This window comes from Perca flavescens, chromosome 5 (assembly GCF_004354835.1).
Source record: "Perca flavescens isolate YP-PL-M2 chromosome 5, PFLA_1.0, whole genome shotgun sequence".
NCBI classification, from domain to species: domain Eukaryota; kingdom Metazoa; phylum Chordata; class Actinopteri; order Perciformes; family Percidae; genus Perca; species Perca flavescens.
In genome coordinates this window covers 6,787,032-6,800,535 of record NC_041335.1, presented here as the reverse complement: position 1 = coordinate 6,800,535, position 13,504 = coordinate 6,787,032, and the positions used below count along the sequence as shown (strand labels likewise).

Here is a 13,504-nt window from a genome sequence, read left to right as displayed (position 1 = left end):
TATTCTCTCTTTATCACATTACTTTTTCCTTATAGAAGTCTAAGTTTCCAATTTGGATATCAACACTGGAGTGAAGTGGATTATGTTTATATAAGAAAAATAAAATAAAGCCTTTTTAAAAATACATATTCTTGGTAGGTGAGAATTCTTTTTAAATGTACAGACAATGAAAAGAACAGCAAACACTATTTGTGCATTTGCCATGTCCAACATTCCCCGCTGACAATAAATGCTCTCATGTGTGCCTCCTAATTTAAAGATTTTTTTTTTTGGCATGCCGTGGCGAGGCAGCGAGTTTGTACGCGGCGCCAAATGACACCTTATCAGTAGCAGAATGTCTTTTGGACGAGATGCGAGGACAACGACTTGGCGCCATCTGCTTCTGAATGAATACTCAGTCCGGAGCTGTGCAGGCCAAGTCTGGTTTTCCTACAGTGCAGTCATCCCACTAGAGTCTGATCCATCATGCTGTTCAGCCTTTCACCTGGGAGGCTCCCAGCCAAACTTAAAATGCTGCTTTAAGCCAACTAGGCTTTCAGCCATAATGGAGGGAGAGAGGACAGCTTGATAGAGACGTGATGATGATTTAAAAAAAAAAGTACAACGCTCCGTTTAATTGTCTATTAGTGTCTTCAAAGCTCTCCAAATCATGGGACACATAAAACTGCACTGATCAATGTTCTCTATTCAATTGTCTAGATACGTATCAGGGTTTCGGCTATATACATTTAGCAGCGGCGCACCTCCGCTCCTTTAGCAGTTTATGAAAAGTCATGAAGTCGTTATTACACGACCCTGCAGATCCATCTGCTCTACTGGACTCAATCTCTCTCTCTCTCTCTCTCTCTCTGCAACTGGAACAGTGGCAGGATGCCATCACTCGTGAAGTCATGGGAACCAAATAAACAACAGCGCAAGTATAGCAGTTTCTCAGGCAGAGCGGGTCCTGTGAAATATGACAGCTATAGCATATTGGAAAATAGTGTTATGGACACTGAATTTACTGTTTATCAGACCCCAGATGAGAGAAGAAGCTAACGTTAGCAAACGCTGAGGTCCCTCTGACACCTCACTGCAGGAGACGCTGTATTCTTCCGACACACTGTGTTAACGTTACCGTTTAAAACTTTTTCCAGGTTAGACATATGATGCTTTGAGAAACGATTGCAAATAAAGAAAACTGTTGCTAAAAAGGAACTACACCCTGTTTTCACTTAGCTAGGTAACGTTACTGTTGACACTCGGATACATTTTCGGATCAGCACAAAAAAAGGGCAGGGGGATTTAAATTATAAAAAAAAAATGTAATAACAATAACTTAAATAATTACTTCTTTCACCAGTAAATTGCTGTTAAAGACAAAAACAGATGAGAAAAGGGTATTTTACAATAACTTTGAATGCACCACGAGGTTTGCCAGTTTACCGCAACATTTACTCCCGTCTGTGTTGTTTTTCCGACAACAGCAGTGACCAGTGCTTTGTGTCTTTTAGCTCATAGCTTTAGCGGCAGACGGTCATACATGCCGGTGCCGTTTAGCTGTCAGCATTTTAACCGTGTTTAATCCGGTTACTACTGTAGCTAATGGTAGGGTAACGTTACTTGCTGCCAAGTGTAACGTGATATCAGTGTTTACTAGCGTGACATGCAACGATGCTTCTGTAGCCTCTAACGTCTGTTTCGGAGAATCAGAGGGCAGCGCAGACATTTAGGTGGCACCGTAATGAGGCACCGAAATCCGCATTGCTATTCTGTCCAGTAGATACCGGGTAGCACCGGATATTAAAATGCGGCATTAATGAGAACAGAAAATTGCTTTGCCTGTATCTTTTATACGGCAAGTGCGCGTGTTGAAAGCGATTGCACAACAGCTGAAATGTTGTGTTGCGCATGAACATAGTGTTCTAACTTTAATAAGATTTTCCAGTTTTGGTTTGTTTTTTAAATGTAAAAAAAACAACAACAGGTTGTTGCCAAAGGGGGCAACCAGAGGACACGAAACGGTTGCCAATATTGACTTAATCTGGTTGCCAAGGGCAACCAGGCAACCGTTACGGTCGAGCCCTGAATTGTTACTAAAAGCGACTGTTTTCGCATAACCACAGTCATGATTCGTTTTTGTATATAAAAAATATTGATTATAGCCGCTTTAAAATAAAACACACTACTGAATAGGTATCCTTATAGTAAAGACTGGGAGTTTTCATTGCAGATTTTACAGACGTGAAGATGGTGAACTGGCAAAAAAGGAAACTGTATCAAATTGTGACAGAGCATAATGACGATTTAATGGCCGGTATGAGTTTTAATAAAAGGTTGATGTTGGTTTGATATGCCTGTGTATCAGTCTAAGCCTCCAGGAGACAGAGGATAAGAGACCCTGGCAGGTTAAAAAAAAAAAAAAAAGGCTTTAACACTGGGAATGATGGATATACTGTGTGGGCTCAGTCTGCTTGCTGGCTGTGGTTTATCCTGTCTTTGACCAAGGCAAGGCTCCAACTCACTCTTCTCTCAACAGCTACTTATAAAAGTCCTGGGTTTACATTCCTCAATAGGACATGTTTATGTATCGAGAAGCTCAGCAGGAATTTCAAATGAGAAGATGAATTACTGTATGCTTCTGTACGGTAATAGGGCCATGGTTTATCCATCCACAGGGGTCTATGGTCTCAAAAATGTTGCCAAACAACATTCCCCATAGGTAAAATATTTATGTGGTAGGTCTTACTCTGCCAGATTGTACATTGCAGACTGGGCCCTGTCCATTGTCCATATACAAAGTACTTTTCAGTAAGATTTGTGCCCAGCACATCCTAAGATGACACTATGAAAATGAACTTCCCAGCCTTTTTCAGTACACGAGGAAAAGAAGGGATTACTGCGACAGAGATTGAAACAATTTATGGGATATGTGGAGGCAAAAACCGTGAGGCGTCTGCCAGGGTCAAAGATCTGCAGATATATAAAAGCCATCTGTGGCTGATAATCACACGGTGCTGTCTCAGAATGTCTTAGCATTCAAACAACACAAAGTGCGTTGCAGGATGGTAAATAACTACTATGGAATGATAACGGTTGAGGAATGCGCTGTAATAAATCAAATTGTACAACGGGGTAAATAAGGAAGCAATTATTTACTCACCCTCATATTTGAAATAATTTCTGGATACTGTCAGTACAACTTGGCCTTAATAACCTCTCATTTCCGGTGTAATAAAAGCAAGAGACATGAGAGAAAAAAAAAAAAAAAAAAAAAAAAAGAGTGCTAACAGAGCATTAATGTTTTGCCTTTATGCTGGCAGTTGAGAAATTCCATATGAAGGTCACATTGATAAGCAAAGATAAAAAAAATAACTTCTAAGAATTGTGACCAAGCAGGAATAGCTGCCAGTACACTGCTGCTGTGAACAGACTGCAGTAGTGTTTCAAATCAAAGTGTTCTTTTCTGAGAGATGGACAGCTACAAAATGGGATGCGCGTGATACCCAAGGGGGTAATCCTCTCTCCACAATGCGTACCTCCTATGGCGCCATTTTTATGCTAACAAGCCACTACCTGCCGTTAGCATTCCATTGACTGGCATTCATTTTGACGTCACTTTGACAGCGAATAACTTTACATCTGAAGCGTTTAAAGACTTTATTTGTCCATTGTTTATTTCTAAAGAAACACGACAATGTATAAAAGGCTCCATTACCTTGTATCTCTGATACACAGAGTGAGTCCTCTTATTACTGCTCAATCTGAAATGAAGACAGATTTAGCAACTGCATGGCTTAAAATATTTTCAGAAACACGTTTCGGGGAACTATTTTTGTAAAATACTTGGTCGTATTCCGAACAAGCCGCCATTATGGTCGGGGAGAAGCCAGACCCAAGTGACGCATTCGTCCAATCAGATGCCAGTTTTCATTTTTTGGGCGACAATACAGATTAGAGCCGCTTGCTGTTATGGAGACTTATGACGTTGCACACACGTTCAAGTCGGCGTCGCATCGGTGTGTTCCGAGGCACTTTTTTGACCAACTCGGGGAGACTGATCAGAGCCTTAAGGCGCTGACACACCAACCCGATTATCGACCGTCGGACAGTCTGGCGAGGTCAGTGACCGGTAACGCTAACGGAGGTGTAATGCTAACGGAGGTGTAACGTTACAAATGGCCGCTGTTGTGACTCGGGTGCCTGGGTCTGTTTCCCGACGGTTCAGTAAACTGCGGTTAACGTCCTTAGCACTGGAGTTAAGTGCTGACCGGGTTTGGATTGTTGTAATGATAGTGGCTGGCTACTAGCTGGCTGGGGGCTGACTGTGGATGTGTCCCAGTGCTGTGCTGTTGTCAGCTCTCATCCCGACTGAAACCTTGCATTGCCGGGAGAGTGAGGCAGACAGACAGGGGTGTGCTAGCTGGCTAAATTACCATTAGATTAGTCGTCTATCTATACAGTTAACATTACTGATGAATTCATGGGTTAGCCCAGAGTTGTTAAACGTGGTCAAAACAATCATACTAAAAATATACTAAGTGATACTAAGTGATCGTGTTGAATGATGTCGTAATCTTATGTTAGCCACCAAGAATTAGCTAACTTTATAGACCAAGCATTAGCATTAGGTACTTGTCAACAGCGCCTTTACAGTAGGCACGAAGCATTTGTCCTCTCCAGTCCCCCTACAGGTTGGAAGCGGAATTGTCCATTACTGTTACCGTTACCATTATTCTTATGTCTCATTCAAACAAGTTAATAAACCACTGAAACGATTTTGGAAACATTATTTTAAGGTACAAAAAAATCTTGGTGTTGGATTGATTAATATTTAAATCAATCATTATCAATAAATAAGGTCTCTGTTGTAGTAATTGATTACATGTAACACAGTAATGTGTTGCAAAGTGGCTCAGTGGTCGGGGCCTCGTCACTGCCCACACCAGAGTCCTCCCTCCCCCCCTTCACGATAAAGGTGTGCATCTTCACTGATCTCCCGATTCGATTACGATTATCACGTCAGCGATTCAATTCGATATCTCGATGCATCACGATGCGTCAAAAACATTTTTCTATTAAAGCCATGTAGGATATTTAATTCATAGCTTTTCATAGCTGCAAAAACAAAACATTCTGCAGTGCTCCAATACTAAATAAATTGGATACATAAAACTACAGCACTGAGCACATGGCACTTCCTGAATGTGCAAAACATACAAGAATATGTAAACAGAAATGTTGTTAGGCATACATACATACATTAAATTGAAAACTGTACACCTCCAGGACTCTGAGGTGGGCAGGAAAGCTTGTAGCCAATCCCACTCACCCCGGACACAAACAGTTTGAACCCCTTCCCTACGGCAGGAGGCTGCCGTTCATCAGGACCAAAACCTCACGCCGTAAAAAACGTTTCTTCCCCTCTGCAGTCAGCCTCACCAACAATGCCCCGGACCCCCATTGACCCATTCAGCCTCTTTTTTTCTCATGCAACAGTTATTCTTTATGTATATATATATTTATATATTTGTTTTTCTGTATTTATTGTTTTTGTATGCACCTTTCACCAAGGCAAATTCAACATAAGTGTACTTATTGTGGCAATAAAACCTTTTTTGATTCTGAAAAGAGGAAAATGTGTTTTGATAATCTAAAATGGATTTGTACAATTTAAAATTCTGTGTGTTTGTATGTCTGTGTTGTGCATACTTTATTAAGTATCAAATCTGTACTAGTAAGAAAGTAACTCCTCATTATACATGGGATATTAATTATAAGACTCACCGTGGCAGCTTTTATCTAGCTTCTGTCTTCAAAGATGGTAACTTCGATCTTAATAGGATTCCGTCAAGGAAAAGCATTTGAAGCAAGGTTGGATTAATTTTACATTTAAACACAACTGAAATTTGAATTATCTACACTCTTGTCATAAGGAAATATAAACTACAGCTATTGTGCGTATTTTCCCAGTTATCAACAGAGAATGAAACCGTTTTTGGACAGGTTTGTGGAAACAGCGTCTCGCCTTCAAGCCTCTCAGTGACCCTCTTCCCATGGTAGTAGCTGACTTACGTTAGACTAGATTCTTGGCATGATTTTCTTAAAAAGGAAAATCTGAGTTTCTCTTTAAGATAAGGAGGACGGACTAGCCATCTTGTAATTCTGGAACCAGAGTCTGCGCAGTAGTGATTGGATGCTGAAGCTGCCTAATCGAAGTCCTGCCCATACACCCGCCGGTCCAATTGCGAGTCAATCACAGCTGTCAGTCAAATAACTAATTTAAACCACAATTATTAGAAAGAGTACCCCTTGAACAAACATCTGTGGTATAAAAACTACTTAAAATGAAAGAAACCATCTTTATTTAAGGTGTACTTTGATTATTTAGTTTGTCCCATCCCCCAACCCGCTAACATGGTGGGGGTGGGATTTATGACCTAAACTGCAGCCAGCCACCAGGGGGCGATGAAGATGTTTTGGCTGCTCTTATGCAGTCTATTCATCAACCCCTGAGTTCAGCAGAGACATTCCTGTCAATCTCCCAATGCTCCCGTGGCCAAAGTCAGCACAGCAGCCCGACAGCGTCAGAGAAAGAATCCAGATCACTGCCACTGCTACAGAATCATAGGCGAGAGAAGGAACAAAGCATATCTCCCATTGCTGCCCAGTGACAATTAATTGGGATGTTGAGTCTCTCTCACACGCATGCACACGCAAATCTGATGCAGATGCTCTGGTGTTTTTACAGGCTATCCCTACATAGCGTTGGATTTCCTGTAAAATGCCCGGACTGCTGCTTTCCATCTTCATCCAGCAGTTACAGGGAAAGATGTGATAAATCACTGCATCTATTACATCATTTTGAAAGCCCCTTGTTCTACTTAAAGCTGTGCTGTGATTACATTCACATTTCCTGATCTCAGGGTATGTTTAACAAGTTAAAGTTACCCAAAATATTTAATGCATCATTCCTCTTTCCTGAACATTTTTCAAGTTGGCAATCTGAGTTTGAGTCAGACAAATGCCTCAAAATTAATCTATTCATTGTTCCCAGTTTAATTCTAAGCAGTTGAGGATGAAGAAAATTCCAGCGGAGCAAAGAGAACGGACAGCATTTCCTGGCTACAGCACTACGACACTGAAGGGTAGGATACGACTCGCAGGCCTCTCTCGATGGGATCGGTGAGCAGGAGGCCTCGTGGTGCGTAGATCTTATCATTCTGCTCCTGAATGTACTTTGCAATGTTCTTCAAAACCTACAAAAAGGCACAGCAATCACAGTTTCAGATTTGGATGTCAAACCACAGTGTAACAGAGTCTCACCCACCGTTAAAAGTAATTAGTTTAGACCCCCGCGTTTACCATGTCGAAAATCTGTGCATCATTGCCACACTGCGTTCTTTTTAAGAGGCTGTGTCAGTGCTTCAATATTAAATCCATTCCGCTTGCTTATTGAGAGAATGGCCAAATCAATGAAACTCCGTTCCACATTTTCACTGCTACTTAGCACCCAGCCAGCACGCTCACACATACACACCAGTGCAAAGCAGCATCCAACTGCCTCCTTTTGTTACAAAGTCTCTATACGGACTGTGAAATGTGAAGTTTGAGTGCTCGTTTCCCAAGGAAATAACATTTGCTAGTGTTTCCGTTCAGGATGTCATTTTAAAGCTCAGACTCATTTTTAGTGAAACCAACCATGTTTTGTCATGTTTTGAACTTCTCATATTTCCTTTGTACTTGTGACTTTTTGTTAAAATACTTTGTAATAAGACAGTTTCAACAACATACAATTGGTTTATGGATTTTGAATGCTGAAGATCTATATATATATACAGTACAGGCCAAAAGTTTGGACACACATTTACACTGTAGATTCTCACTGAAGGAATCAAAACTATGAATGAACATATATGGAATTATGTACTTAACAAAAAAGTGTGAAATAACTGAAAATATGGGTTATATTCTAGTTTCTTCAAAGTAGCCACCCTTTGTTCCGATTACTGCTTTGCACACTCTTGGCATTCTCTTGATGAGCTTCAAGAGGTAGTCACCTGAAATGGTTTTCCAACAGTCTTGAAGGAGTTCCCAGAGATGCTTAGCACTTGTTGGCCCTTTTGCCTTCACTCTGCAGTCCAGCTCACCCCAAACCATCTCGATTGGGTTCAGGTCCGGTGACTGTGGAGGCCAGGTCATCTGGCGCAGCACTCCATCACTCTCCTTCTTGGTCAAATAGCCCTTACACAACCTGGAGGTGTGTTTGGGGTCATTGTCCTGTTGAAAAATAAATGATGGTCCAACTAAACGCAAACCGGGTGGGATGGCATGTCGCTGCAGGATGCTGTGGTAGCCATGCTGGTTGCAGTATGCCTTCAATTTTGAATAAATCCCCAACAGTGTCAAGAGCAAAGCACCCCCACACCATCACACCTCCTCCTCCATGCTTCACGGTGGGAACCAGGCATGTAGAATCCATCCGTTCACCTTTTCTGCATCGCACAAAGACACGGCGGTTGGAACCAAAGATCTCAAATTTGGACTCATCAGACCAGTGGTAGCAGTGGTTTCCTAGCAAATACTTGACCATGAAGGCCTGATTCACATCATCTCCTCTTCACAGTTGTTCTAGAGATGTGTCTGCTGCTAGAACTCTGTGTGGCATTCATCTGGTCTCTGAGCTGCTGTTAACTTGCGATTTCTGAGTCTGGGGACTCGGATGAACTTATCCTCAGCAGCAGAGGTGACTCTTGGTCTTCCTTTCCTGGGGCGGGAACACCAAGGGTTTGCAGCACTATCAAAAAAGCAAAGGGTGGCTACTTTGAGGAATCTAAAATATAAGACATGTTTTCAGTATAGTACTGTTACAGTAATTTTCAAATCTCACCCCAATTCTTTAATCCCTGTTTAGGCAAGATGGAAGAAAGGTGGATACCAAGATAAGAAGCTAAAGAAGATAAAGAAAGTTAAAGTAAATAGATGTTCACCATACAGTATCACACATTATCAGCTGTACCTTACCACATCTTTCTCACCCATGTTATGGCTCTCATTCTGTGTTCAGTTTAACAAGGATCAACAGACCAGACTAAAAACCTGCTTTTCGGTCTGAATAGCCTGGGTGAAGTTGAAGACTCGTGCATCAGATAGCTGAGAAAAAGATAGCCCAGAGCAAGAAGGAGCCCAGCAGAGGCTAAGAAGGAGGCAGCAAAGGAGTTCACAAACCCACATGCAGCTGAAGGAGGTACTGAATGACATCTGGGGTCCATTTTAGAAAGCAGGTTTAGTGAAAACGCTGAGTTTGCTAACCCTGAGATGAGGGTAATTCTGGGTTTTCCATTTCAGAAAGAGAGGTAACTTAACCTCGGACTCTGAACCTAACCTGGTCGGGAGCAGGATTTCTTATTTTAGTCTCCTCCCTCTGACACAGCGCTCTCTCATTTCATCATTCATTTATCAGTCTGAATCAGGCGCATTTTAGCGCAGTTTGTCATCTGCATGAAGATATGAAGTGATTGTACAGCAGCTAGATTCTGCAGTTTGAGAACAAATAAATGCAGCAGCTCCTCAAAAGCACCAAAAGGTGTCCTGTCTGGTTTCCAGACTGAGTGGAGGGACGGGGGTTAGCTCCGGGTACGTCCCAGGAAAAACTGTAACACTAAGCTACTGTAAGCTATTTATTGAGTTTCCTCCAACTCTAATTGAGTATACAGTTAATACTCAATTGAATTCCCTCTGCAAAACAGTGTAGCATATGTCTCGGGCTTTTTGTGAAAGTTAAAAACAGAAAGAATGTTTCTGGCATGTGCTGCCTTTGTAAAGGTAATAAAGTTTGCAGACGTACAGTCTGTAGTTCGGACAGCAGCCTTCATGTTGTTGGTTGGTGATCCTCATAAGTAAACACTACTTCTGACAAAAACAGTTCGAAAAAATATATTGACATGCAAAATAATTATAATAATAATAATAATAATAATAATAATAATAATTATTTCGCATGGAAAAAACGTCCTTGGTGTGCAATGGCCTTTAATCTCACCTCTGATATTTTTGCTTAAGAGCTACTCTCCCGCAAAGCCACAAACCAGAAATGTAAGACTCAAACTAGGATGTCATCAGGTTACTAAGCTGCTTCATAGACAATGAATGTGAAACAAATTTTGTAGAATAAAAAAAAAACCCAAATGAGGTTTATTCTATGTTAGCGTTTCATTTCTGAAACACAAAATCTACCCGTTACCTCCGAACATCCCCCTGGGTGTTCTCAGTGTCATCTTTAAAATCTTTCTCAATTCATTGTTTTTGGAAAAGCTCCAGACATAATATAAGATTAAAGCTGCGAGCAGCGATGGACGGGCCCTCGCGCCTCTGCGCGCGTCGGGATTACCGGCGGACGCCGCTCCTTGCGACTGTGCATTGGTGCGACACTCAGACACCGCAAATCCTCACCAATGAAAAGGGAACTTCCCGCCGAGTTCAACGATACCTCACACAAGACTCTACGTCATACGGTTCATTAACTGTGAAAAGGGGCGTGGCTAATGCATAGGGGGCGGGTCAAACCATCACCAATGAAGAAGGAAGTCTCTGCTGAGTTCAATGATACCTCACACAAGACTACCTTAAATGGGTCAGCATTTATTAAAGGGGGCGTGGCTTCAACATAGGGGGCGGGCCAAACCATCACCAATGAAGAAGGAAGTCTCTGCTGAGTTCATTGATACCTCACACGAGACTCTACCTTAAACGGTTCAAATGTTATGAAAGGGGGCGTGGCCTGAGTAAGTGGGCGTGGTCATATTATAGGGGCCGGCTCAGTATCACATGTAGACCACACATTCTAAGGTTCATGTAAATCGTATGATGTTTGTGTCATATAAGGTGCATTTCCTGTGGCCAGGGGGGGGCGCAATGACCAAAAGTAAATTTTGGCCTGTAGGTGTCCTTAGGCCTGGACCCTTGTCCATTGTGAGAAATTTCGGGCAGATATGACAACATACGCTCAAGTTAAAACAACTTCTTTGTTCATCGCTAAACACTCAAAATGGCCGCCACGCCACTCCCACACCGTCTGACAAAAAGTTTTTCTTTTAATAGCTTTTCATCGTTAAGGTGTTGGGATGGTACAGACCAAGTTTGAAGTCCATCGAAATCTCTAGGAGGAGTTTGTTAAAGTATAGCACCTTGACTTTTAGGCCTACTTCCTGTTGCCACTAGGGGGCGCTATGACTTTAAGTAAATATCGGCTTTTATTTGTCCTCAGGGTTGGACTTTTATGAATCCTGAAAAGTTTCGAGGTAATCGGACAACGTACGCTCGAGTTACACCAACTTCATGTTTCGGCGGCGAAATGCACAAAATGGCCGCCCTGCCACGGCCACGCCCTGTGATGAAAACTTTTTCTTTTAACAACTTTTTATCTTTACCATCTTAAGATGGCACAGACCGAGTTTGAAGTTGATCGGATTAAATCTCTAGGAGGAGTTCGTTAAAGTACAACATGTGGAAATGGCCAAAATTGCACTAATTTCGAACATTTAATTCAAAATGGCGGACTTCCTGTTGGGTTTAGGGTAAGCTCTAATTAAGTTTTTTGTACATCTTGACATGTTACATATGTGTACCAAGTTTCGTGAGTCTACGTTAAACGCACTGCAGGGGCTCAATTTTCTTAACTTTCTAGGGGTCGCTAGCGAGCCATTTTTTGCACCTATTCCCGAAACCCTTAAAATACGTAAATTTTCACCAGACTTGATGTGACCGCCAAATTTGGTGAGTTTTTGAATATATTAAGCCCCTCAAAAAGGCAATTCATTTGAAGGGAAAATAATAATAGAAAGAAAGAAAGAAAAGAAAGAAAGAAAGAAACAATTCCTTCAGTTTCAATAGGGCCTTCGCCGCTGTCGGCGCTCGGGTCCTAATGACATCACAAATTTGAGTTTTTGGATTTTGGAGAGAGTTTTTCATGTTTACTGACATGAACACACATGTATGAATTCCCAAATTGCCCATAGTTCCCCTTTTGCTATAATGTAATGTACCAGACAGTTTTTGCTCCCATAAGTTTATTCATATGTGAACTTTAAGGATAGCACTGTTTAAATTTATTTGTAAAACAAGCAGTATGGTCATTTTATGACACTTTCTGGTTAGGATATATCTTAAAATCTTTGCTCTGCGCTCAACTCAATTTTTTTTGATCTCCGCGACTAGGTTGCCTAATAGTTGCGCGACACAACGAATCGATAATTAAATTCGTTGCCAACTTTTTTAGTAATCAAATTTTATCGATTTTATCGATTCGTTGTTGCAGCCCTAGTTAAATTATTGTAGTTATGGGTTAGGTGACTTAGGTTTACTTATTATATATTTAAGTACTTTAAAACGTTAATATATTGTTCAATTTAAATCATTTTCAATTTTAAAAAAACTCCATAAAAATGTAATGTTTCAGTTTTTCCAGGAATCTATTAGGAATCGGAATTGTTTTAAAAGTACCGGTTCGGCATCGGAATCATAAAAATCCAAACGGTACCCAAAACTAATTAATAGTAAAAGTATGTATATACATTGGATAGTTGCTTGTAATTACTATAAAGAACAGTTTATATAAAGTAAAACCCCATACAATAATGAGGTACAGTCTGTAGATATATTGGATAGTTGCTTGTTAAGTGAACACCCATACAATAATGGTAAAACTATGTGTATATATTGGATATTTGCTTTTTATAACTAAAAAAAGAATGTGTAAGTAAACAACATACATTAATGGTAAAGGTATGTAGAGAAATTGGAGAGTTGCTTGTAAATACTCAAATATTGTTTATATAAAGTACGGACTGACTATTATTACAATGTTTCTGGAAGGTATTATCCCATTATCTTCTCTTTTTTGTACAGTAAAAAAACAGTATTAAACAGGAATTTACTAGAAATCTGTACTTTAACAGGGAGTTATTGTGGATGGATTGGATAATCTTGTGAATTTACCAAAGAAAACCGTATGAAAACAGCAGTTTTCATTTAAATTATGTAATTTTAAGGTATTTCTGCAATATTTCTTAGTTTTGATAAAGATTTATACATTTGTTTAACATTCTAGAAATGTTTTATAACAAGAATTTGTTTTAATTCTACAATATTTAGACTGTAAAAATACAGAAAATATTTACAGGAAATTTCTGTATTTAAAAAAAGAATTTTCCTGTAAAATAATTTAAGGTTTTTTACGGTCATTTGACAGTAAGTGTTTGGCAACTTTGCTGCCAGACTTTTTACAGTTTTATTTTTTATTTTTTTACAGTATGTGTAACAACCATAGTGTGCGCACGCTGTGCATGGGCCTAGGCGCACTTTTGCGCTGTTAAAATAACGAAATGCTGCGTTATTGACTTTAGACCAGGTTTTTGTTGGTCAATGGCGCAATCACTTTCCGCTGCCTCAAGATAGCAATATGCCAAGAATGCACACACCTCCCTGTAAGACCAGCACGCCCATGGGCACACAGATGAGCGCAGGT

At 40.5% G+C, this 13,504-nt stretch overlaps 1 protein-coding gene across 4 annotated transcripts in view; it reads right to left on the bottom strand.

Moving 5' to 3' along the window:
• LOC114556347 (golgin subfamily A member 7) overlaps window positions 1-13,504 on the bottom strand; it is a 61,773-nt gene that overhangs the window by 3,280 nt on the left and 44,989 nt on the right. For 3 of the 4 annotated variants that reach the window (XM_028579250.1, XM_028579248.1, XM_028579249.1), the window contains exons 4-5: window positions 7,137-7,238; window positions 5,767-5,814 (exon numbers count right to left, since the gene is read on the bottom strand). The exons of the other annotated variant lie outside the window; for it this stretch is intronic. In XM_028579250.1, the coding sequence (XP_028435051.1) occupies window positions 5,782-5,814; window positions 7,137-7,238 (135 nt within the window). In that variant the 3' untranslated portion in view covers window positions 5,767-5,781. The remainder of the gene's footprint in view (window positions 1-5,766; window positions 5,815-7,136; window positions 7,239-13,504) is intronic. 4 annotated transcript variants of the gene reach the window in all.